The sequence below is a fragment of the Jaculus jaculus genome, chromosome 2 (assembly GCF_020740685.1).
Source record: "Jaculus jaculus isolate mJacJac1 chromosome 2, mJacJac1.mat.Y.cur, whole genome shotgun sequence".
In the NCBI taxonomy this organism is placed as follows: Eukaryota; Metazoa; Chordata; class Mammalia; order Rodentia; family Dipodidae; genus Jaculus; species Jaculus jaculus.
The window spans coordinates 183,039,697-183,066,398 of record NC_059103.1 but is presented as its reverse complement, the minus strand read 5'-3'; the positions used below and the strand labels follow the sequence as shown (position 1 = coordinate 183,066,398).

General features: G+C 35.6%; 1 protein-coding gene across 7 annotated transcripts in view; it reads left to right on the top strand.

The window, feature by feature from the left end:
• Window positions 1–26,702, top strand: part of Csmd3 (CUB and Sushi multiple domains 3) — a 1,124,273-nt gene that overhangs the window by 877,029 nt on the left and 220,542 nt on the right. For all 7 annotated transcript variants that reach the window (XM_045143269.1, XM_045143267.1, XM_045143265.1 and 4 more), the window contains one exon: window positions 5,421–5,537. In XM_045143269.1, coding sequence (XP_044999204.1) covers window positions 5,421–5,537 — 117 coding nt within the window. The remainder of the gene's footprint in view (window positions 1–5,420; window positions 5,538–26,702) is intronic.

Genomic DNA, 26,702 nt, shown 5'->3' with positions numbered 1-26,702 from the left:
TTTCAGACCTCCTCTTTAATCCTATACATATACCCAGCTCAACCCACAATGGAAAGTCTTTTTCATTAAATGGTCATGAGACATACAACTTTGTTGCATTCATACAGTAATCAAATCCATACATACAAAATTCAGGAGTATAATATGCACAAGCTAATTGATTAATGAGCACATTTCATGTATACAAATCAAGTTCTACAAAGTTAGCCAAATATGTTTTTTTTCAAAGTCAACAAAAAGAATAGAAAAAACAAGAAGAAATCATCAGAAATCAAACTCCATGGGTTCAGCAGTAGTATCGATTTGATACTGGAGACAGGTGTGGGTTTACGGTCCCCTCTGTTGACTATAGTGTCCATGTGGCTCTCTTATTTAAATGTGCCATTGATTATACTTCTAATATTTAAAGCTATATATCTTTCACACAAGATCATGCCTAAATGTGCAGATAGAGTAACAGTTGGTAATTATATAAATAGAAAAAATTGAGTTTTAATCAGAAAAAGAGGAATGCTTTGTGTGGATTTTTTTTTTTTTTTTTTTTTGTAGAAGTGATGAATTTGGCCCTGAGTAAGGAAAGAAAAAAAAAAAAGAAAAGAAAAGAACAATAGCCTTTTGTAAGTAAGGGAAGAGTAACTGTTGCAGTCCGGTTCGCATTGCTGGTAGAAATCACCCAACCAAGAGCAGCTTCTGGGAAAAAGAGGTTTATTTGGCTTACAGGCTCGAGGGGAAGCTCCATGATGGCAGGGGAAAATGATGGTATGAGCAGAGGGTGGACATCACCCCCTGGCCAACAGAAGATGGACCACAGCAACAGGAGGGTGTGCCCAACACTGGCAAGGGGAAACTGGCTATAAAGCCCATAAGCCCGCCCCCAATGATACACTCCCTCCAGGAGGCATTAATTCCCAAATATCCATCAGCTGGGAACCTAGCATTCAGAACACCTAGGTTTATGGGGGACACCTGAATCAAACCACCACAGTAACATTTTAAATTTCTGTAATAATTTGGCTTTATATGTATATTTATAATTCTTTAGTAAGATTATGATTAATTATGATTAGTTATGTAACTATTAGAATTGTTGCCATTTTAACAAAATCAATTTACTATTTTGCAAGGTGTGTTCTATGGTACACTGATCTTATAGAAGAAAACTCCAAGTTTACCATGGTCACATATATTGGCAAAAAACCTGTATGGTATTTCCTAAATTTATTTTATGTTTATCTGTTTGATTCTGAGGAAGGGTTTCACTCTAAACCAGGCTGATCTGGAATTCACTCTGTAACAGATTGGCTTTCAATTCAAGTTCCTCCTACCTCATGCCCCTCAATGTTGGGATTAAAAAAGAGAGCCACTACACCCATAGTACACTCCCTAAATCTTTATGAAGCTTCCAATCATATAAAAAGTACACCCCTCTTTTATCCCATTTGCCATACTTTTATTAAAATATAAATCTAAGCCAGGGGTGGTGGCACATGCCTTTAACCCCAGCACTCAGGAACTCAGGAGGCAGAGGTAAGAAGACAACTTGTTCAAGGCCACCTAAGACTACATAGTGAATTCCAGATCATCCTGCACTCAAAAAACAATGTGTGTGTGTATATATATATATATATATATATATATATATATATATATATATATATATATATACACACACATCACATGTTATAGTGAGGAACAGGTGAGTTTTTCTGTTGAATGCATTATGTAGACTATAACTGCCAATTTGACAATAGCGCTAAAGGTACTTCACACATCTTTTAATCATCTGCTCATTATTAAAACCCAAAATATTAAAACCTACCATTTACAAAATGAGCGATAATTATTAAGTTTTAATAGAGAGTAGACATATGAATGCCTACTAGAGACCAACATTGGGAGAATCTGTGAGATTGACCAGTTTAATTATTATACTATTGATAGTTGACAGACTTGAAACAGATATATTTCAATATATCTCTGTCAGCATAAATATCCCTTTTTATATTAATCATATAATGTACAATTATTTCCATTCAATATATTGTTCTGCATTATTGACTTTAAATTGGTGGTGCTATAGGCACTGGCCAAAGGGAGCATGAAAGCAAAGATACCTGTACAAATTACAGAATCTATTATTACTTTCTACAGGACATGCAATTAAAGGGCAATCACACACACATTCCTGCTTTTACAAATAAATATTTTCTATTTATAAATAAAGTTTTCCAAAAAAAAGCTGCCCTAAATGTTCATTATGCAAAACAAAATAATAGATTTGAATCTAATCTGACAGGAACCATTTAGTGTGGAATGGCAGAATGTTCATGACTTAAGCCAGAACTGAACTTGAGTTACAGGTTTCATTTGTATTCATATTTTCCAAACATGAAAATAAGAGTTTTGTCATGTTCATTCAAAGTATGATAATTTTTAAGTTTAAATCACATTAAAATCAGAAAGAAAGTTAATGTAAGACATACTGCTCATCCTTGAATGATTCATCAGTAACATTATCAGTTGTATAAAGTTATTAGTGCTGGGATTAGACAACACCTGACTAATCCCAGACAAATTGTGTGATGAGATCAAGGCAACATTGGTTATTGTCACCACTGTCAACTTATTTTACTAACGTCCTAATTTTAGTCTGTGTTGTTCTAACCACTGAGGACCCTTTCATAGAACATAGAACAAACAGTAGCAAAACATTTATTAGTCACCTACTCAGTTCAGCACGGTGTTGTTTGTGTGGCCAAAATAACTTGCTTTATGTAATGTTTAACTTCTGACAGGAATGTACCAAAAGTTTTCATTTAAAAAAAAAAATCACAACTTATTTTGTCACCAAATACATCGCTGTACTTGAAAATTTGGGGCCAGGAGAGGGTTCAGTGGATAAAGTGCCTGCTGTATAACTCTGACCACATGAACTCAGATTCACAAACTCTGAGCAAAAGCCGGAAGCTGTGGCGGACTCAGAAACCTCCAGTGCGTCTATGGCCAGGAGGGAATCAGAGAGAAGAAAATTTCCCGGAAACACAAGAATAACACAGTGAACAACAATGAGAAACCTTGTCTCAAGACAGGGTAGATAGTGAGGACCCACCACAAAAATGGCAACTGACATGCATGCGCCTGTGGTAGCACATATATAACCACATACATGTGCTTACATTCATTCCAAATAAATCATTAAACATTCTTTTAATTTTATTTTTAAATAATTAGTTTTGCATTCAGCAAATACAGTCAGTTTGGTACTACTATTAGGCTCATCCGTGACCTACCCCCTCCCCATTGGCCCCTCCTTGTTGAGGTATATGGGTCTTGCATTGTGGAGTAAGCCCACAGTTATTGGTACGATAAATGTCTCTGCACATCATGACCCAACATGTGGCTCTGACATTCTTTCTGCCCCCTCTTCTGCAAAATTTCCCTGAGCCATGTTGGGTTCATTTTGGTCTGCTTCAGTGATGAGGTGTTGGGGACCTCTGAGGCTCTTTGAAAAAGAAAATGAAGCACAGTTCAGTAAACTTCTAGCATAAAACTTAAACTTAGGCATTGCTAATTTTCTTTTCGAGCTTTTCTCAAGTCAGAAAAAGATTGTCACTAGTATTATCTAAAATTATCCTTGACATGATATCTAAGCATTACTGATTTTCCATCTGTAATGACTTTTTCCCTTTTTAAGTCAAACAATTAGATAAACTCATTCAGTATGGCATTTTTTTCCCTCAACTAGTCCATGCATTCTCCCCACATTTAAAGAATCTACATTAAAAAAAATACATATAACTTGGTCATTATCCAAACATAATCCAGCTTTGTATCCCACTTCTCAATTTCCAAAGTAGGTATCCATTTTTCTCCAAAGAGCCAAATGGTATTTTGTGTTTTGCTGGCCACATGCCTCTGTCACTTCTTCAACTGTTATTCTGTTTTTGTTTTCAAACTTTTCTAAATGTGAAAACCTTTCTTGGCCTCTAGGCTGAATAGGCCTGCCAGCTTCAATCTTTCCAAAGTCCATCTTCAACAAAACTATTCTTAGTGAACAACAACAAAAATCATGTTTTAGGAAATTCTATGCTGTGTTTCCCATACAGGTTCAAAGACAAAAACAGGTTGAAGTGTGGTATTGTGTGTCCCCCTATACTTACAGCGTTCAGGAGTGTGAGGCAGCCAGAGTGTGAGTTTGAGACCAGCCTAGGGAAGACTTTCAAAACAAGACAAAAAGTCAGGCTGAGATCTACCGAGTTGTCACCTTCTATACTGATGCAAAACTGAGGAACAATAATAAGTGTTCTGGCAACAACTTCAGCCCTTGAATGGGAAGATCTATCCTAAACAGCATGAATCAATACAAACAGGATGGCTGCCAAGCAGAAGAGTACGCATTCTTACCCAGGGGACACCAGTTAGAAAATGAACTTTCAAAAAAGGAGCAAGTGAGGCCTGTGAGAATGTGTCTTTGGGTAAAATTTTTCTCCATGGAAACCATAGCATGAGTAATAAATACCTCAGTTCCTTTTATTCAAATGACAAGTGGCCCAGATCTCTGAAGCCTTTCTTTTCACTGAAATATTCTTGTCACTCAGCTCCAAAGATGTTTTCTGTACAGCAGCCCAGTATGGGATTCAGAACCTTTGGTCTTCCACACGGCTCCTCTTTTCTCATTCTGCATATGTTGTGGATGATATCATTCACTTAAAAAGCACAAATCCTCCAATAGCATTTCATGCATCAGTCAGTTTCAGAATTATGAATCCTCTAAGATCTCTGGTTTTATAAATAACAGGATCACTTTATATTAATTTACCAGAAATCTATTATTTCACATTCATCTTTTCTGTGAACGAAACTATATTTGGCTTTGGGTAGCAAACAATTTTGTCTCAAGGTACCATCAACACCTTCTTTGAATTTAGGACAAGTTGTATAAATAGATCAGTACTGGTGAGGAAGTAGAATACCTGGAATGGGGAATGCATTTGTAAACCCATTCATGTCCCATGTTAGAAATTCTTAATTTGACAGAATCATAATTTGAATTTAAGTATACTTTCAAATTTCTGCTGCAGTAACAAATTTTGTTACATACATATGTACTTTTTCATCATTATAAATGGTCCATTAATTTTATACTTAAAATTGCAAAGGTATCATTATGACTTTTAGAGATTACTAACATATTGTTTTGGTTTCGGTAACAATAGATTTCAATATATGTAAAGTTTTACATATACTATTTTATTTAAAAATCAAATTTTAAAAGAATGTTTTACATTGGAGGAACTTGTTAAAAAATGGGAATAATATACACCTTAAAAGCCAATAGCCATAGTTTTTATACCAAGAAGATACTAATATTGTAAGTTTTAAGTTTCCTCTAAAAATAAAATATTTTTATCATTTTCTAGCCCCTTGTGGGAGCCGTTCAACAGGTTCAGAAGGCACTGTGCTATCACCAAACTATCCAAAAAATTACAGTGTGGGACACAACTGTGTTTACTCTGTAGCAGTTCCAAAGGAGTTTGGTAAGTAAGACCCAGCTCTTCAAGTATTTTTTTTTTTAAATTTCTGAACATTCCTTGTTTTTAACCACATAGTATTTGAAAAATAACTATGAAAATATCTACAACCCATAAATCACTTTGCTCTGAAATTTTTTTTAGAGTAGTTTCACTGGGATAAATGTTTGAAGTCATTTTATTCAGTCTGGTTAACAGTCAAGTTCACAGGTAAACAACAATATAAAAATGAAAACAGGATTGTTTTTAATTTTAAAAAACAAGAATATCCAGTAACCTTGCAAGTGCCTTCATATTGGAATTTTATAAATGGGAAATTATTGGATCATAAAGCAATGTCTATTATGAGAAGTATCATCCATTCATATATGCAACTATCTCAAATACAGAACTATTTCAACAAAAGTGCTATGCACATCAGGCTTATAGCTTATTAGTACATTTCCAGAGAAGGGATATTTTGCTTTAAAGTACTTAGTTTCTGGAACAACAATGGGTATAAAAGGACAACAAAGGACACTCGGGCTTGTCTTGCAAACCTGATACACTGCTCCACACTGGCACAATGAGCCCAAGGTGCCCTTTGGTTACTTCTCATCTCCCTGATCTTGGGTTTTAGAAGTCTGGCTTCTAAAGGTTTTGGATCTGAGATCCAGCTGAATATCCCATATTATGCTCTGTTCCTGCATGGATGAGCAAAGGAAATTTAGTGAGCAGTAAAGCATTTGAGAGAGGCTGAGAGTTCATAAACTTCCAGATTTTACATTTACAACACTGGATTATCTATTGAAGAATTTGTTGGAGCTGTCATGAATGTCTGGGTCTAGATGACTAGGTATTTTCATGAAGTACAGGGATTTTTATCATTAAAGTTTATTGGATAGGATCTTGACTTACAATTTCTGTGCCTAATATATAAAATAAGCTGATGTTTCCAGTCCAGTTCCTTAAAACCAGATACTAGCTATTTTTCCTCCATTTCTGCCCTCTGAATTGAGTCTGAGAGTCTCAGTTTAAATGAGAACATTTTCATCAGAAATGAGGTATTAAACATTTCATTTCATCGTTGAGATAGAGTGATGATGTCAGCATTAGCAAGATATCTATTTCCGTATTTCTCCCTCGCTAGCATATTGATCGATTAAATTGGATTTAACTCACTTGATGCTAAGGAAAGAGGCAGGTTAGAAAGGATACCATCCTCTTAATTATGTTTTTCTTTTTTCTTTCTTTCTTTCTTTTTTTTTTTTTGCCTTTGGTGCCCAAAACAGTATTATCTTTGCTAGAGAGATGTGTGGACCTCAGATGCCAAAATTGTTGCATAGCTCTTGACAGAATCCTAGCAATGATTGTCTAGAAAATTGCATGAGTCTCTGAATCCTCTTTTTAAGCTATTAATTTGTCCTATTATCCTCTATTTTGGGGAAACTTTGTGGTCAAAGGAATAAAAAAGGAAATTTCAGCATTATATTTTCTGATATGCAAACATGCTATTCATCTTAGAGATATTTGACAATATGCATGTTTCACAAAAAAAAGAAAAAAATGTTGAATGAAATAAAAGTACATTAAAAGATTCCCATTTTTTTTATTTTTCTGGATTAATATAAATGAATTTAAATATCTTAATATAAAAAATAATGTCACATAGAAGCCAATGCATGCTTTTAAATTATTTTTAAATAACACATTTTTTAAAAGTTTTCTTGTTTGTTTGTTTTTATTTTGAGGTAGGGGCTCCTTTGGAGTCAGTTTTCTGAGTCAGGTTCAACTCAACAAATTACTTCTTTTGCTGAATGAAACACAACACCAGCCTGAACTTTACTCTATCTCATCTCTAAAGTAGTAATGACAAATATCTACATCATAGATTATAATTAAGTATTATAATGTGTTGAGTTGACTGGCATGATAACACATAGCACGTTATGCACATGCACATGCATTTCTTTTTTACACACTCATGCAGAACATCTGCCATCCCCACACCTGCTCCCACAAAAGTTAAAGAATCAAATGACATTTTCATTTCAACTAGGATTTTGAAAGAACATAGCTGAAACCAAAAAAGAATTGGTATTATTTAATTAAACAATAAAATGTTAAAGCATGAAAATCAGCATTTTGATATCACATATTAAGTTATTTTATCATCTGATGCTTCCTCTCAATGATCTGAAAGCAGAAGTGTGGAAATAAATAGATGCTGTTATGATCTTTCTAGCCACATCTCTCCCTCTTTTATGTGAGATGATTAAGTGGTAGTCAGTGGTTCCCTACAAATCAAATTCCTATTTTGCTTCTGCCTGCTTTCATTCTCATTTTGACATAATCCCCTGTTATTGCCACATTCAACTATTTCTTATTACATTTTTCTATCACTTTGTCACATATCACTTCTCATATATTTTTCTTTTACTGTCATTTGTCTCAAATTATGATCATTCCTTCATTTATATCTTTTATATGTGAGTGCTCTTAGAACTTAACTTGTAAATCATTTGGCACATTATCTGTCAAATGCAGCCAGTTCATTTGTTGTGATTGAATTTTGAACAAGAGTTAAAGTTTTGAAGTAGTTATATGAGGAGAAAATCACATATGCTCAGCATTACCTACCCAAACATTTGATGTTCCTCATGGAAGGTCATCTGAATGATTTTGCCCATGCTGTATTGTGTCTCCATTAGTCAAACAGGGCTTTTGTTTTTCCCCCTTCAGTATAGGGAATGATGGCGGTTACTTCAGATAAAACCAGATGGGTTGGTTGTATTTCTCACAATTGTTTCTCACGTGCTATAAGATCATGTCCATTTATTTATTTTCGCCCACTGTAGAAATAAATTAACATCGATCAAATATGTATATTACTTAACAATGAGTGATTGAATAATGAGTGAATAAAATTCTGCAGTAAATTCTTATCCCTCCTTTTTCTGGACTAAAATATGAAACTGTTTTTATGAAATTAAGAATTGAATTTGAACCTCAAGTGTTAAAGAGTCAGTTTAGCTATATTTATACTTTAGGATTTCTGTAGTTTCATTCCCTTTAAAATATCAGTTCTTGAGAAATTTTATTGTATTTACTATTTTTTCTTTATTTCTTATAGCATTAAATTATTATATTTCACTTTTAGGTTTAAAACTTATTAACAAAATACATTTCAGCTTTCTTTCATCTTTAAAGCTTAATCATGAGTTGCTTTCCTTTATTTTTAAGAGGAAAAATATGTGACTCTGTTTTTATTTTATTTTCATTTTGGTAATGATGAGATAATTTAAATTTTAGCATAGTTATTATCAGTGTTGGAAAGAAAATGGTTTAATTACGTATATAACTAGAGTAAGCACCAATCAGATTAAGAAAATTAGTGAATACTAAAATTGGGAGTAAATATGGACAGTTATTCTGAAAGTTTACTGAAGTAAAAACACAGAAATAAGATAATTTTCAATTTAGTATATAAATCTGGCAAAAGTTGCTCTTGGACAAGTTCATGGGCTGCCATCAATGTTTCTGAGGATAAGGGCCACTGAGGAAGCCATACCGGATCCTCAGTTTTCCAAGTAATGGGAATTTCTTTCTCAGTGGCCCCTAGGAAACACCCACTCCAGCTCTACCCTTTCTTTCACTTGGTTGGATAGGGGATCGTCGACCCTGTAAATATTTACCTATTCCAAAAGATGGATGATATACCATATTTTGTATCATTTGTTGAGAAGCAGCAGAATACTTTAATGATTTTAAAATCCAGTGGCTCATGGAATCTGTTACCTGCCTGGTCTTGGAACACTGGGAACCCAATTTGTGAAGACCTAACCTCGCGCCAAATGTCTGGGCAAAATGAAATTTGCTGAGTGAAAGAGCTCGAATGCTCCACCCCATAAGTAGGGGGTGCCGCAGACATACTTTCAATGTCTTGTCCCTTTCTATTGCTGTTATACCCTAACTTAGTATTTGGTGGGAGTATCCGAGGTTTTACTTCCTCTTTATTAGGCTTCCAATTTTCTTGGAATGGAGCCAAGGAGGGGTAACGGCTAGTCCTTTTGAGCTGTTGTATGAGTCCCTCTGTTTTTTTCATTTGAATCTTCACTGGAACTACCAGAGGAAGAGACGCTTCTCTCGGACTGTAAAGATTTTTTTTCTCTTAACTGATCTAAGGCTTGTCTTCCTGCCTGTAAAGCGCCATAGCACCTATCATCCTCAAGACAGCTCCTAACCATTTTCCAGACTGCTCTTATTCCTGGTTTTAATGTTCCATGTTCTCTAGCAAAATTTAAATCTCTTCTTAGTTTTTCTCAACTGGTCATTGTCAAGTTTCCTGACACGGCAAACCAGGGGGCTGCTGTATCACCACATTCCTTCAAGAAACGTTGCAGGGTGGCTCTACTCAATTCCAACCCCTCTAATTTGAGCAGTTCCTGCAACGCTGAATAGATCGGATGCGATGATAATGCACCCATAGTTTTAATTTTACATTTTTAGCGTCTACTTCCTGGCTTCCTAAATAGCCTCTAATTTTTAATTTTACCTTTCTAGCGCCTGTTTTCTGGCATCCTAAATAGCCTCTAATTTTCCTGAGGACCTTCCCCAAACCCTGGGGTTGTAAGCCCAACTTACCGGGGACTTACCCCTGACTGTTTTAAGTTCTGAACTCTTCGGTGGGGGAGTCGGGTTCCCCGTACGGGCCACCACTTGTCGCGTCTGCCTCAACCAGCAAGGAAGACACAACCACCAGTTCTTCTTACAGCAGTTTATTCAGGCAACTTCAAGCTTCATCTCCCTCCTCCCACCCCCAGCCTCGGGTGGGGCTTCCTTATAAGCGCACTCACTCCACCCAATCACCCCAGGTTATGCAACCTCTCCAGGCAAGCATCGGAAGCCAATGAGCAGCGGTGAGGGTGAGCTCCTCCAAATATGGACTTGTTTGTCCCAAGCATAGAACTTCCGTCAGGTGCCATCTTTAGGGCTTGGCCCAAGGGGCTCTCCACAGAAATCTGAGAGTATTGTTTGTTTATGGTGATTTTCTTTTGGGATAGAAGACACTGAAATGTTTATTTTAAAGCACAGCACAAAAGACACAGTTGAGGCACCAAAGCTGAAAATGTGTGATGGAATAACTGGCAATGAAAGATCCAATAAGCAATTGGAGAACTTGAAATGGAAAAGAAGATGTGCACATGTTTGTAGCTAGGACTATTTCACAATTAGTAATGTAGTAAGTTATGAGTAGAAATCATTCCACATACCATGTTGCTTTCAGAATCATTTTCCCTCTTAATTTCCTTACCTCTTTTTGTCTTTAATCATTTCTCATTTCTGAGGCCATCTGTGAAGGAAAGTATATTAGTTTCCTGTGGTTGCTGTTATAATGGACTAAAGCCTGAATAGTTTTGAACTCACTCTCTCTCTCTCTCTCTCTCTCTCTCTCTCTCTCTGTGGAGGCAAGGCATCTGAAATTCTAATGTAATGCCACACCTGAGCAAACACCCATGTTTGCAGCTTCCTGGATTTTGGTAGCTCCTTGAGCTTATACCAAACTGGCTGAATTACTGTTACAGAACTTTTTAGGAATCTTTTCTGTCTCTCCTTTTCTGAGGCTCTCTGTTCACTCCTCATCTTTAGTGATACCAGCTACTAGATTTAGCAACCTTCCAAATCAGCTTGATACCTTCTTTATCCTTTAGTAATTACTTTTGCAACAACTTTGTTGAGTTGATATGAATTTGTAATATGCTAAAAACCATATTACTGCAATGTTACTTAAGCAGTCTCAGGATCCATCAATATACAAGGCATGTGCAAGCTGATTAGAGTACAAATTGACATCTACATATAATAGAGAATTCCAACACATAAAACACCTTGAGTATATCCAGGATAGTTTATGGGGAAGTAATTTTATACTTAGCTTTTCAGATAGTTCTGCCTTCCAGACAGTCCAACCTGATGACATATTTGTTAGCACTTTTTTTCCTTACATTAGTTTTCTGATGCAGTATCTAGGAAATATTTGTTTAGTTTACCAGGTGTTGTAGTTTACTTATGCATCTGGGATGTACTTACAAACCAGACACAATTTATGGGAGGAAGAAAATTATTTGAAGTTTACAGATACAGGGGAATTTCTATTGATGATAGAAGAAGCTGTCCCTTTTCAGAGATCCAAGCAAAGAGACACAACCACAGCACAAGCAAGAGTAAGACTAAAGCAGGAAACTCAGGCAGAGCTCAAGCACTCTGTATATCTTTGGCTGGAAATCCAAGTTATAAGCTTTAATAAACTTGCGCCAATGGACGCGGGGGGGGGCATACATTCAAATTACCATACCTGTGCTCTCTCTTATCTTTTGGGGGAGCATCAATACAGCCCATTAGTTATAGTAGATATTCAAGTGTTTAAATCTCTAAATCATAAGGGTTCCTTCAGTCTAGTACTTGAAACCTGTTTCTACATTGCCATGGTTTCATTGTTATCACAGTTGATGATGAGATTTTACTATGGGGACATGTACTGCAAGTCCTCCTGACTCAGCTTGCTTCTCAGGGCTGGAATCACATGCATGTGCTACCACCACTTAAAGATTTAACAAAAAAAAAAAAAAAAAACTATTGTTTTTTTTTTTTGTTTTGTTTTGATTTTGTTGTGGTAATATTGTTTATTTTCTTTGAAGATATCAACATCTTAAATTTTGTTGTCTTCCACAAATTTTATATTTTTCCCTTTTTCACACTATGTTTCTTGTCCACCATGCACTAAAGTAATTTTCTTCCAGTTAACCTAGATGCAGTTTTTTTCTTATGATATTACTCACAGCAAGGTATTCAAAGTTTTGTGATATTTCACAATTTACCATAATATCATATTGAGAACACTGTGATTAGGTAACAAATATCTCATTAATTCTAATTATATCCATCAAGCTTAGTCATTACAGGCTGACAGAGTGGGGTAATTATATAATGGTGCTGTACAACATGGATTTTGCAGTTTCACACTTTTCACATGTGTGCATGAACTGTTAGGCTGAGGAAGACAGTCTTCAAAAATGTAGATCTTCTCAGAATGTTGAAGGGAAAAGAAAAATTTAATAGATGGAAAGTAATATGGTCAATGTATTTTCTAAAAATGTCCACACCTTTTTTTATTGCTGGACACTTAGAGTTTTCATATGGGCTAATGTGGTTTAGAACTGTGTGTGCCAAGCTAGCTAGCTACTCTATTTATGCAAAAAATATAGTATTTTGATTTATCTATGAACTTCTTTAGAATTCTCATATGTATATTGGCTGTTTACCCAGTGATTCAGATTTGTTATTGTAACTTCTTTATGCTTAAAGACTAAAATGTAACATGCTTCACTTGGTGATTTTTTAAAAAATGTTTTATTTTTATTTATTTATTTGAGAAGAGAGAGAGAGATATACAGAAATAGGCAGAGAGACAGAGAGAATGGGCATGCCAGGGCTTCCAGCCACTGCAAACGAATTCTAGACGCGTGCGCCCCCTTGTGCATCTGGCTAACGTGGGTCCTGGGGAGTTGAGCCTTGAACCGGGGTCCTTAGGTTTCACAGGCAAGTGCTTAACCACTAAGCCATCTCTCCAGCCCAGTTGGTGAATTTTTAACTTGTTTAACAGACAGTGCTACTTTGTGATGTTAGTAATTGGAGATTGGCCAGTGGGCATAAAATTTCATTCAATGTCTTATTTAAGAAGTCAGGGGCTGGAGAGATGGCTTAGTGGTTAAGCACTTGCCTGTGAAACCTAAGGACCCCAGTTCAAGGCTCGACTCCCCAGGACCCATGTTAGCCAGATGCATACGGGGGCACACACATCTGGAGTTTGTTTGCAGAGGCTGGAAGCCATGGCTCTCCCATTCTCTCTCCCTCTGTCTTTCTCTCTGTGTCTGTCACTCTCAAATAAATAAATTTTAAAAATTAAAAATTTTTTTTAAAAAGTCAGTATTTTGTTTTTTGAAGAGTAAAATGAGTGTCTTATCCCTTTCATTAATGAGTAAAACTCTAAAGAATTCCTGCCTGTATTCTAAGATTTTCAGAGGCATGGGTAATTGACTTATGGTATCTATGAACCAAATCAATCTTAGAGATTGTTATATCATAAGTGCCAACCTTTAATAACAAGGTGTTACTGACATAGACTTTACTGCATGGCTAGATCATTGGCAATTGGCCAAGGGTCTGGAAAAGCATGTACCCTTGTCTGATCATTGATCAGGGCATCTGGTGTAAAGACACCGCCCAAGGTTCAGCCCCTTTTCCAAACTTTCTATACATTATCAAGATTATCATAGTCAAGTTACTAAAAGCAGAAATTCTCCAAAGCATTATCCATGTGTCATCATCTCTAAACTATACAGACTTCAGTTGCTGTTTGTGCAATCCATGCAGGGAATGAAGAGGCCCAGAAATTCAAAGCCATGTCATCTGCCAAAAGACTGAGTACAGTAAAGTCTACACCTTTTTTTTTTTTTAAATTTGATTTATTAGTTTTCTTTTCATCAAATACAGGCAGTTTGGTACCATTGTTTAGGCTCATCTATGATCTACCCCCTCCCATTAGACCCTCCTTGTTGATGTAAATGGGTCGTGCATTGTGGAGTTAGTCCCCAGTTATTGGTATGCTAAATGTCTCTGCAAATCATGACCCAACATGTGACTCTGACATTCTTTCTGCCCCTCTTCCGCAAAATTTCACTGAGCCATGTTGGGTTCATTTTTGGTCTGCTTCAGTGCTGAGGTGTTGGGGGCATCTGAGGCTCTGGCTCTCTACGAATTTACATAAATGGAATAGGCCACAAGGGCTAGGTGGCAGTCTATACTTACTAACATGAATAGTTTCCATTTTTGTTAGAAGTCCTCAGAACCATGAACCTGCAGGGAACTATTTCTACCACCTGAGGCGAAGGAGACAGTTATAGCCTTAGGGCTTGTGACAGATACATTTCCTGTGGAATACATCATTGTGGACATAAATTGTCACTATAATGGCATATATGATAAGACTACTGAAATTAATTTCTCATATCAGAAGCATATGGACAGTCTATATGAGTGTCATAGGAGGTCTACAGACTCTAAGAGGCATGAGAAGGGTTACTAAGGTCTCTGAGTTGAAGGAGTTTCTAGTATTGACATAAATTGGCTTAAGCAGAATTATTAATGAGGACTGTATTGTCATCAAAACCCCAAAATATCCTGAATGACTTGGGATTTGGTATATCATCATGGTGCTGTTAAGTCATTACTTGATTCTTAATGGTATCATGGAGGGGGCAGTCTTTAAATAATAAAAATAATTCTCAAAATTAAACTGAAGTTGTGTGTCGTACAGTGGAACCTCTCATTTTGTGGGCACTTCTGTAAGTATTTGAGTTAAAATGAGTTAGGAAATGAATATCCTTGGACATCCTTTGAGGGTGGTGTCATCACTGAAATCTTTCCATCTGTACTTCTAAGAAACTTATTTGCTATTATCTCCTTGCCTGCCTTGCAAAGCCCATTGCATAGGCTTAGTTGTAAAAGAAAAAAAAAAAAAACAGAAGAAGCCAGGCTCACTGAACATAGTAGCACTGAAAGTGCCAGCTGAGAAGGTGTCGACACAGGCACTAAACAGAATCAACGAATCCAGTCAATGGTAGTAATATGATCAACATCTGGAGATCATAAACACTCAGAAATTTCAGTCATTGAAAATAAGTTCATTTATAGATGGGATTACAAAATTGAGATTTAATTCACTTTTTCCAGATCTGAAAACAGACAAATGCAATGGAGAAATAGGAACAATGATCCATCCCTTGCTCTAAATCTTATATATATAGGGTTTCAGTCTCTGAAGGCCCTTTATTATTTTACAATTGGTCATACTAAGTATTTTAATTGATGGTAAAGATCCAGGGCAGTGACAATTTTTCAAGCCTCTTATAAGTACCAAAGATGTAGTCTAATTCATTAACACTGTGGCCAGAGATTGCATAAGCATGTAAGATATTTAGGCAAAGCAATAATTCTTTTTATTAAGAAAAAGTATAATTCCTGACTCACCATTATACATTTTGTAACCCACTTAGATTGTATTGTCTGTATTCTGTAAATTTAAACTGTATCACTGTATTGATTAAAGTCACAAGCATGTGCAAGTTATTATAAAACAATAGATATTAACAAGAACTCACATTATTGAAGCCTAGAAAACAATGAGAAAGCTTTTATACTTTATAAATTTCTGTAGCAAACTTTCCTCATGAGGCAAATTGTGGTTCTCCTTCCTTCAATTTGTGTGTGTGTGTGTGTGTGTGTGTGTGTGTGTGTGTGTGTGTGTGTGTATACGGGAGAGAGAGAGAGAGAGAGAGAGAGAGAGAGAGAGAGAGAGAAAGAGAGAGAGAGAGAGAGAGAAGAGTGTCTGTGGTTTGTTTTTTAACTTGCTTTATTTTTGTTTACATTTTCTAATGTGGTGATTATTATGAATACTCCAGCAGAGGATTTCTTCACTCTGAAAATATTCATAAGTTTGTTTCTGACTTCAGGGTATTTCAAGTAAATAGCATCAGATTAGGGACTGACCATGGAAATGCTTGTTTTGTGTGGTATTATGATTCCTGAGCTAAAGTAGAGTTCAAATTAACTCTTTAGTTGTATAGTATATTTTCCACAATGGATTTTTGTTATAAGCCAGAAGATCATGAACTTTCTTTACAACAGAAGCCTGAATTACAGCAGAAGTACAAATCATTTTATAGTATCTTACTAAGATAGCATTTAGAAAAATAGAGCTCAGCACATCACAGGATAATTGCTTTTCTTATGTAAGTGGCCACTGAATGACTCATATAATACCCAAAGTATTAGTATTTTTGCTGAGTTTTGTACAGAAGAGGATCCAGTATCTTTTTGATAGACACAACTAATAAAAGTCATTCTTCAAAGCCTGCCATGACTTACAGTTTATACTACAATGATAATGTGTGATTCAATAAAAGGTTGTGACACACAACACAAAGTCAATTTAGAAACTTAATTCTCACTTCTAAATGTTTTTAATGGATTAGTCAGTCATGTAAGTTTACTAAATACAAGACAAAAGATCAGTAGAGCTTAGAAAATGTAGCACAAGGCTGCATTGCTCAATGTGGAAGTGCCATGGGCAAAGCCTGATAGCATCACTGTCATAGTCAGGTTCATCTGCCTGGGATGAACATTCAAACCAGACACAGTCCATGAGGGTAAGGCATTTATTTGAAGCTTATAGATCCAAGAGAAATCCCACTGATGGTGGAAGAAGCTGGCTCCCTTTCACAGATCCAAGCAGGGAGGAAAATCACAGCTAGCACCACAAACAAGAATGTATCCAACAGACAAACAGCAGGGACCCAGGCAGAGCCTAAGCACTTTGTATACCTTTGGGACGATATCAGATCCACCCCAAAGACACCTTTGTACTGGATGTCAGGATACACCCCCAGGGGCACGTCTTCCAGGCAGGTAGCTGGAAATCCAAGTTACAAGCTTTCATAAACTCCTGAGTCTATTGGTAGACATACATTCAAGCTACCACATCCCACCACTGCCTCCGAGTAGATCCATAACAAACTCACATTATCAACTCTATTCCGTCCAACTTCAAAGGTTCCAATAGTCTTTGTTAAATTTAAGACTGACTCTTAATTGTGAGGCCTGTAAAATCAAAACAAGTTATATACTTTCAACATAGAATGGCCAAGAGTAAACATTTCCATTGATATATGCCATAACAAGGAATGACTAACCAGTGCAGACTTGGCAACCACTAAGCAGACATTAAAAGCCTGCAGCTCAAATCCAAATCCTACAGTTTCTGTATCGTCCAGTTCTGCCCAGCAAGCTGGGTTGAGTAGCCAGGGAAAACTTCCATTCAGAGCAAAACCAGCAGCCAAACATCAGGGAACCCAGGCAGAGCTCAAGCACTCTGCGTATCTTTAGTTTGGAAATCACATCCGCCCCCAAGCACACCTTTGGTCTGTACCCCAGGATCTACTGTCAGTGATACCACTTGCACCCCCATTGCTAGATATCAAAGTTATAAGCTTTAATAAAACCCATGAGTCTATTGAGGTGCATAAGTTGACACAACCATAGTCACCAGGGCTAAATATTTTACTCTATGGTCACTCTGCAGTTGGATTGGTTTTGAGACTGATAATATTACATAATCACCAAATGCTCACTTGTTCAAATAATGAGGCTGTCTAAGGAGATTGGGGTAAACTTCTAAATACCTCCAAAAAAGCATAGGAGAGCAATGATTGGAGTCTGACTGTGGAGCTTTACTGTGGTTATGTGGGGAGTGGCAGTGGTGAATTCAGCTCTTTGGAGAAAAGATATCAAAGGAGTGAAACATCCTCCTGGGGCCAAAGGAGCAGCTCTCACCTTCCAAGTCAGCTTCCCTTGCTTGGGGCTCAACAAGTAGGAGGGGTGAGTAGAAAGGACTTGAAAACTTCTAGAACTCAATCAAAAACCATGTCAAACACTTAAAGCAGGAATTACAAAAGGCCAATGTATACATGATTATTATATCTACCACATATAGTATCTTTCTATTGTGATTACATTTTGCATTCTCATTGCAATTCAAAGAAAATCATTTCCTTTCAATTTACAGAAAAAAAATGTGACTATGATAAGCCATAGAATGGGATTAGATGAATCTTCAAAATAGCTGGCATAGGATCTACTAGGTTCCTGTGATGAATATATTGTCAGTAGTCATTGTAAGATGTATCAATGCTGATGTTTCCCATTTCACTCACTTTTAAAGCTGTTATGGAAGATTGGAAGATGATACTTAGTAATTAAAAAAAAAAAAAACCTGGAAAACATTTTACAAGTTGTAGGCTAGATTATAACTAGAGTTTTTTTTTTTTTTTTTTTTTTTTTTTAAGTCAGCCAATGATGTTACACTACAGTGGCACTTTTCTTATGCTTGTTTTAATTTTTTACTTCCATTTACCAAGATGGTAAATTCAGAAGTTGTGCCAGATTATTTAAAAACAATTGTCTTTAGGTAAAATTTTATCTTGCACTGAATTTCAATGTCAATGAAGATAGCAATAAACTTACTAAAATAGTGGCAAATAATGTGAGCTGGGAGTTCAGTTGTCCTATATATTTCTCTAATTGGCTATGTGACCTTAGTTATTTTAGCTTTCCTTTTTATTTTCCTGATGTACAACATAAGAACTCAATCTTCAAGATTCAACTTCATTCAAAAACTATGTGAAATTTATTTTCAAACTCAAATAAATTGGGACTAGTAGCTAGAGGCATAATATAGGAAAGTATCACCAACCCCTCTGAAAGTCCAAGTTTGTTCATAGAAGTAAAAGGACTTATGCAATTTCAGTAAGTATTCATCGAATACCTAATTTGAACATTTATTCTCTTACAAAGTTATCATACAGTATTATCCTAAATGATTGTTTCTATTTTCTTTTTGTGAATGCCTCAGACTAAACTCAATGGGCATATTTACGTTTTTCATGCTGTTAAGAAGGTTCCAAATATACTTACAAAAATCCTCCACATTTTTTTCAATCTCTAGAAGTGCTAAAATAATAATTATCAGATGGATTTCCTTACTGGTATGCAAGCACAAAACAATACTGGAATAAACTCAAATATTCACATACAGAGAATATACATTATCAAGTTTGATATGATAGTTATTCCTTTAAAAATTGATTCAGGTAGATATTTATACTAGGTAATATATTGAAAGCCTAGTTATGCATCTAAATGCATTGCATTCTTTGCATAAAAATTTATGATGAAGTAGATTATATATGCAGGCTTTGAAAATATATCATTAGTCTGTCATGCATGATAATATTTATATAACATGACAGCTTAAAACTAGGAGATAAATGTCTTGAAAATATACAGTGTGTCACATGTAGAGTGTCTTTTGAAAACATGGGTTGTGCATCATTTTTTGATACTTATCCACTGATGTTTTAGGATGGTGCCATGGCCTTTAATGGTTTGCATGAATTCTATTGCCAATCACAATTAGAACACATATGCTCATTTTTTGGTTTTGATGACACTTAAGATTTAATTTACTTTTTCACACATCACAAAAGCAAACAGCACTAAAAATACTTCTAGCTTACAAACTCAATAAATAATAATACAAATAGACTGAATGGTCATGGTAGGTAGAAAACATAGTATATATTATATATTAAACAATTTACATACTATATTAATAAGGATCTAAAATTATTCCCTAACCATTTGTATATATTTAATATTCCAACATAGCTGTTTTGTTGAGAAAAAGAAACTCAAAAACATGTGTAAAAATGAATAATTTCTATATCCACTGACATTATTGGATATACTAAGTTACCAAACTAAGTATCAATTTTATCTATCGAGCTATTTTTCTTAAAAATATTTTATATAAGGAATGCATTTTATTTTAATCTCGTGTAATATTCTATTGTGACCAGGATTACTAATTAAGTTATAATTTTGACTCAATAGTCAGAAAAACCACCATCAATATGAACAGTATCTGGAAATCTAAGCATTGATAATAAATACTGGGTTTTCTGGTGAACAAAAGACTCCTGACATCTTGTAAGCAATTAAATGCCAGAAAGTTTAGAATGGATTATTTCAGGGGTAGAGAAACAATGATTTCTCTTTCACTCAACTCCTTTGTGGCTGTTCTCAACTTCTAAATTCATAGAAATATACTAGCAATAATTGTTAGTTAATTGTGAGTTGAAATCTATATTTTATTGTTTGTAAGTGGAATTATGCACTAATTACTAATCAAGTTTTATACAATAACATGTATATCTCTTTTTTGAGCTAGAATCCAAGTATGAAGGTCATGTAAATAATGGTTACAGACCTTCAGGGGACTCAGGAGATGAATTAGAATACTCAACAGTTTATGTGAGAATGTGAAGCACTCGAAGAAATGTAGAATTGAATGTCAGGTGGATAATATGAGAAATATTTTCCTGATGAAAAAGTATGCATCTAAATCGTGGAGAATATGCAGTAGTTAGGTAGTTGGAGAAAGACCCTCCAATCAGAGTCAAATGGTACATAATTTTTCAAAGCAAAGTATTAGAACAAGAATGAATATGCTTAAAATGGGAGAAGACAGAAGCTGGACTATTCGATAAGTGAGAATTAAATCCCCATCCTGATTGAGGGAACCATTTTCTAGGCTGATAGCTGTATCCCAATGAAACAAGAATTCTCATTCCATCTCATTGAATGAAATGCAGCTTAGTAGTCTAACTCCTGGGCAAACATTCACCTGCACATTGATTCCAGTGGATGGGATTTTGAAATATTTCCATGTTGGGGTGAATGGCCACTAATCAGATTTTATCTACCCATATTTTCTCTCGGTCTTCCACTTAACATGTAACAGTGTAGTACTGAAGTATCTGGACCTGTGTCCTGTTGAATAGATATTTAAGAGCTTCCCATGGATATATTTAAATTGACTCAATCCACATAAAATTATGACTACGGATTTTGCTAATTAATATGAAGGACAAGGGAAAAGTAGAGAATTTTGAGAGAAAAATAAATTTAGTACAACTAGTGACAAGTACAATAATCTACAATCCAATAATCAAAGGATTCATATATCTAAAGCTGGCCTATATATGATTGAAATCAATCAGTCAAGCTAAACATAGCGTTGAGAAAGTCTCTTGGACACATTGTTTATACTTTTGGTGATAAGGAAATTTTGAATGTGCCAAGGGGACTGGAGAAAAATAATGAGGGGACTGAGTTAGTCATAGAGGAAATGACGAGTGAGACGAGTGTGTAATGTGTGTGTGCATATGCTTGTTTTCTCTAGAGATGTTCATGGTCATGTATGTTCGTGTGCTTGTGTAACTCATGGCCTCAAGATGGTCAGATATATAAGCAAGCACATGAGTGCAAACAGGCTCACACTGTCAGAGAGGCAATGAGACCTACTGTCAAAATCTTCGTGGAGTTTGAATTTCAGAAACGAATTTGAAGTCTAATCATCAGCTTTGCAGGTTCAGAAATTGAGTGTTGTAAGCTAACTCGAGGAGTATTCAAACTTTAGATGGTGGCTCTCATTGATTCCCAATCATCCAAACCCAGAAGGATTGATTTATAAATTACAATGCCAATTGACCCATGCATTGTCAGAGAATAGCTAACAAGTGTTTCAGTTCTGGCCTTTTCCCTAGAATCTTTCATGTAAGCAGGCATATCTACTACTGTATAAATAAATAAAATCAATTTATCAAATTATAGATCAGAAGTTGTTGATGTTTAAGGACAATTTGGAAAGGATCTTTATGTATTCATAAAAATTGTGTATAAAACTACTATAGCTTGAGTGTTCCTACCTACATTAGAAGAGATTCTTTCTTAGGATTCTCTAAAATAGACTTACCTAATGTTTCATGAGTGGACAGTGACATCTGTGTGAGGAGGCAAGGACAAAAAAGGTTTGTAAAACATGAGCTTAAAATCTTTGAAAGTTTTTGTGCTTTACATTTTATAATCCTTCTCACAGATATGCCATTATGTACATGTATTTGATGGTGACTCTGCTTTGAGGAAGTTGAGCATAGTTCACTTAAAATGCTGTGCTCATGTCTTTTAGTCCTTACCCTGGGTAATGAGAGCAAGGCAAGGGGATAACATAGTATAACCTGCTTTTATGTATATAAAATAAAGTTTTAAAAACAATGTTGCACTTAGTTGTTTTCTCCTCAGCCCGAGTCTGTATATTTTTGTTCTTATGGAAATTCAGGAGTCAGCAATATATATATATATATGTATATATGTATATATGTATATATGTATATATGTATATATATATGTATGTATGTGTATATGTATATGTATGTATGTGTATATGTATATGTATATGTATATGTATATGTATATGTATATATGTATCTTAAGTATATTTGTAAACAAATTAACAAATAAGTTAACAAAAACCAAAAATAAATTAACCAAAAAATGCTTTAACCTGGATGGAAAGAACACATATTTTTATTTTTATTCTAGACTCTTACTATAACAATTAGCTATTATATTAGCTTAACTGATTAAATGTTACTTCTTTTATAACTCCACTCTATTATTTCTAAAACCAAGTTGCATCCTACTTATTTTATTTTTAAGAACATGTTATATATAGATATATTATGTGTTGGTACCATGTTTTCCCTCCTCCCTGCCCCCATTCCATGAGGACCTTCCTCCGTGAGGTTGTTGATTTTCCCCATGGGATTGTGGGTTATTCATTGTGGAAGCAGCAGTCAGTTAGTTATTGGGGAGAGAAAATGCTTTTGGGTATGATGTTCCAACTGGTGGCTCTTAGAATTTTTCTTCTCCTTCTTCCACAAAAGTCTATGAGCATTGATGGGTGTGGGATTGTTTTGTCAATATTTAATTTAATTAATTAATTAATTAATTTATTTATGAGAGAAAGGGTCAGAGGGAGACAGAGGAAGAGGCAGATAGAGAGAGAAAATGGGCTTACCAGGGCCTCCAGCCGCTACAAATGAACTCCAGATGCATTCACCACCTTGTGCATCTGGTTTATGTGCGAACTGGGGAATCAAACTTAGGTCCTTAGGTTTCACAGTCAAGTTCCTTAACTGCTATGCCATCTCTCCATCCCAGTGTGTGGGTGGCTGTTTTTTTTTCTATTTTTATTTAATTATTTATTAGAGACAGAGAGAGAGTGTGTGCCACTGCAAAGAAATCCTCAGAAGCATGTGCCACTATGGCTTAAGTGGGATCTGGAACATGGGTCCTTACATTTCACAGGCAAGCATCTTAACCACTAATCCATCTCTCCAGCCCCCAGTGGGTGTGTTTTAAGTCTACTTCAGTTATGAGCTGTTAGGAGCCTCTGGATTTCTACTTTGGTTTGTATTGAGTATCCTCAGTGTCTGTCTCCTTCACCCTGGAGCTGATTGTCATACTCACCATGGAAGCAGCAGTACTCTTGCTTGTCTCCCCAACTCTGTGGTTTCACCTGGATCTTGGTTAAAATACATGGGTGGGCTGACTCTCTCTACAACTCCTACTAAACCAGGTAGCTTCATCACCGAAGTAGACCTAAAGCGAACCCAATATGGTTCAGGGAAATTCGTGGAAGAGGGGGTGGAAAGATTGTTAGAGCCTTATGCTGGGACATTATGCACAGAGACAATGCCTCTTCCCCATAACTGATGGCTACCCCACAAAGCAGGACCCACATTCCCCAACTAGTAGAGTCCCTTGGGAGGGGAGAGGACAGCAAGAAGGCTAACAATGCTAGCAACATGGCTGTATACACACTGTGTACATAACTAATAATAATAAAAAAATAATAATAAAAATACATAGGTGGTTCATTTCCTTGGGTCTCAGTACCTTCTACAAAATAAATCAGATTCTCCAACAGAGAATGAAGTCAGCATACTTTAAATTAGATAAGTCGGGCTGGAGAAATGGCTTAGCAGTTAAGTGCTTGCCTGTGAAGCCTAAGGACCCCGGTTCGAGGCTCGGTTCCCCAGGTCCCACCTTAGCCAGATGCACAAGGGGGCGCACGTGTCTGGAGTTCGTTTGCAGAGGCTGGAAGCCCTGGCACGCCCATTCTCTCTCTCTCCCTCTATCTGTCTTTCTCTCTGTGTCTGTCGCTCTCAAATAAATAAAAATTAAAAACAAAATAGATAAGTCTTATTAATTTAGGAAGATTTTGGTGGAGATAGGCCCTCTTTTAGCCAAAGACTAGAGGAAACTTGACATTGGAGAGTATGATCTTTGCTTTCATAGGATTCAGACCTGATTCCCAATTGCAATCAGAAAGACACTGTTTACCCACCAAGGTTGTATGCCACTGTTGTACTAGTATGGGTTTCTTGTCAGGCTGGTTGCTTCTGAGTAGCTTCGACACTTGCTTGCTCACAGTGTTTGTCACTTTCTCAAAGTAGTTCTTGTAGTACTTTCCAGCACTAGATGGACTATCTGTGTGTGGACTGGCTTTCTTCCAGATGCTAGCTCAGTCTCTCTGTGATTTGTGTCAGTAGCATATGGTGTCTTCAGCAATAGTCTCTTACCTTTTACCTCAGGCAGGTAATCAAATACTTTGAAATAAGCCTACCTTGTTTTGGGGACATTAAAGGCCTCTCTTAACAAGAGTTTAGCGTGGGGAGTACTGATTGCTGGTACTGGAGTTATAGGCCAGAGCCAATTTTTTTTTTTTTTTTTAATGATTTGATCTTCAGATAACAACTTACATTCTTTTATGTTTATCATACTATTCTGCTTTATTAATGTAACTTTGACTACCTTTTCAACATTTTGCAATACAGGTATTACAGATAAGATTTATATACAAAAATCTCAAGGTATCAATGAGAAAAAAAATAAAAAAAAAACTTTTAAATAGTTGCCAGTAATCATCACATGTAGCCTTCAAATTGGAAACCAATGTACATCCATGCATGCCTCTTGTAACATGCTCACAAGGATCTTATGCTTTAGGATGGGACGAATAACATTGCTCCTACCTGTGTGAATGAGATCATATCTGAAGGATAGGTGACTTGTCTGGGATCACAGGTAGTCCACATTCATAGCCAAGAACGTAACTCAACCATAGAGCTATGTAACTTCTTTTCTTGCTGGGATTAAGTTTGATGTTCAACTGTTTTACATTGAATATAAATATGAGTTCAAATAATAATGCTAATGACCTGAAAAGCCATTAAGCAAAAGTAACCAAATAGTGAGTTATTACTCTAGATAAATTTTTGAAATAAATGTCCTGAGAAATTATAAATGTGTATGAGTAATTGATAAATCTCTATCATTAAATTGCTTTATATGACGCAAAGCACTAAGGTATGATATCTTTCCCCCTCATCTGACAAAGCTTCACCTTAGCATCCTTCTTTATCTTAGGGGATACATAGGACAATAGACTCATGTTTTTTTATACTATTTTAGAAGCAGAGGAGATGGGTTAGTTGATAAAAATACTTGTTGCACATGTCTGAAATTCCAACACCCAGTAAAATGTAGGTACAGGAGCTGGTACTTGTGATCACAAGGCTGGAAAGGGAGGAGAGGTGGATCCCCATGGCAAGACTGCTATCAAACAGTACAAAAAGGATGAGCCACTTTAAATAAAATTTGGGGTACTAAACAAGTATTGTGTTATACTTGCTTACTTCAAAATAATCTTCCTTCTTTTTCAGAAAGGGAATACTGGTTTATCTCATAAATAGTAGTCCAGAAAACTGTTTCTTCTTAGTGTACACTGCAGTTGAAAAGAAGCTCAAATCTAACCAGGCTTCCTTATCTGAGAAATCCTGAGCCAGAAAATGCTGATCATTAAATTCTATGTGGTGGTTACAGTCCACACACACTTGATACATTGCAAAGCTTACCAAATTAACTCACGACATGTTTCTCTGTTCATAGCTATAATTTTTGTGTGTGGATTTTCAATTTGAATATGAAGTAACAGTTTTTGCCTAATTACAAAGCATACTATGTGATGATTTTCTTACAGATTTCCATCAATTTTTTTTTTTTACATATTTGGAACTTAGTCCTTCTCCATATTTCTTATTTAATAATAAAGCTATGGGTAAGGCTATGATACTTTTATGACTGAAACTAGAAAGTTCATGGGTGGATCAAAAAAAAATGTTCTGTATTACACTTTTGAGAAGATTGAAATTTACCAGCATTCTTCCAATAAGATAAAAGAAAAAATAATTTTTAAAACCATAATAATACTTTTCAATTATTTTAGACTCCAACTTGCATCATCAAGAGTTGAGGGTTTTGCATTAGAAGAAGTCCCCAGTGAGTGGCCATGATGTACTATTTCATATAAATTACTTATGCTGTCATAACTAAGATTTCATATATAATACCTAATTTTATTTCATTTCATGTAGCTCTGTGCATTTTCATGAATAATCTAATATATATAAACTATTTTTCATATATAACTTTATTCTTCATCATAGATCCCAATATTCCTTAGGAAGCTGTATATTTGTGTTATATGTTTTTTTTTTTTAAATTTTCTTTTATATATAATAAGTTTTATGCTATTATCTCTTAACCCCG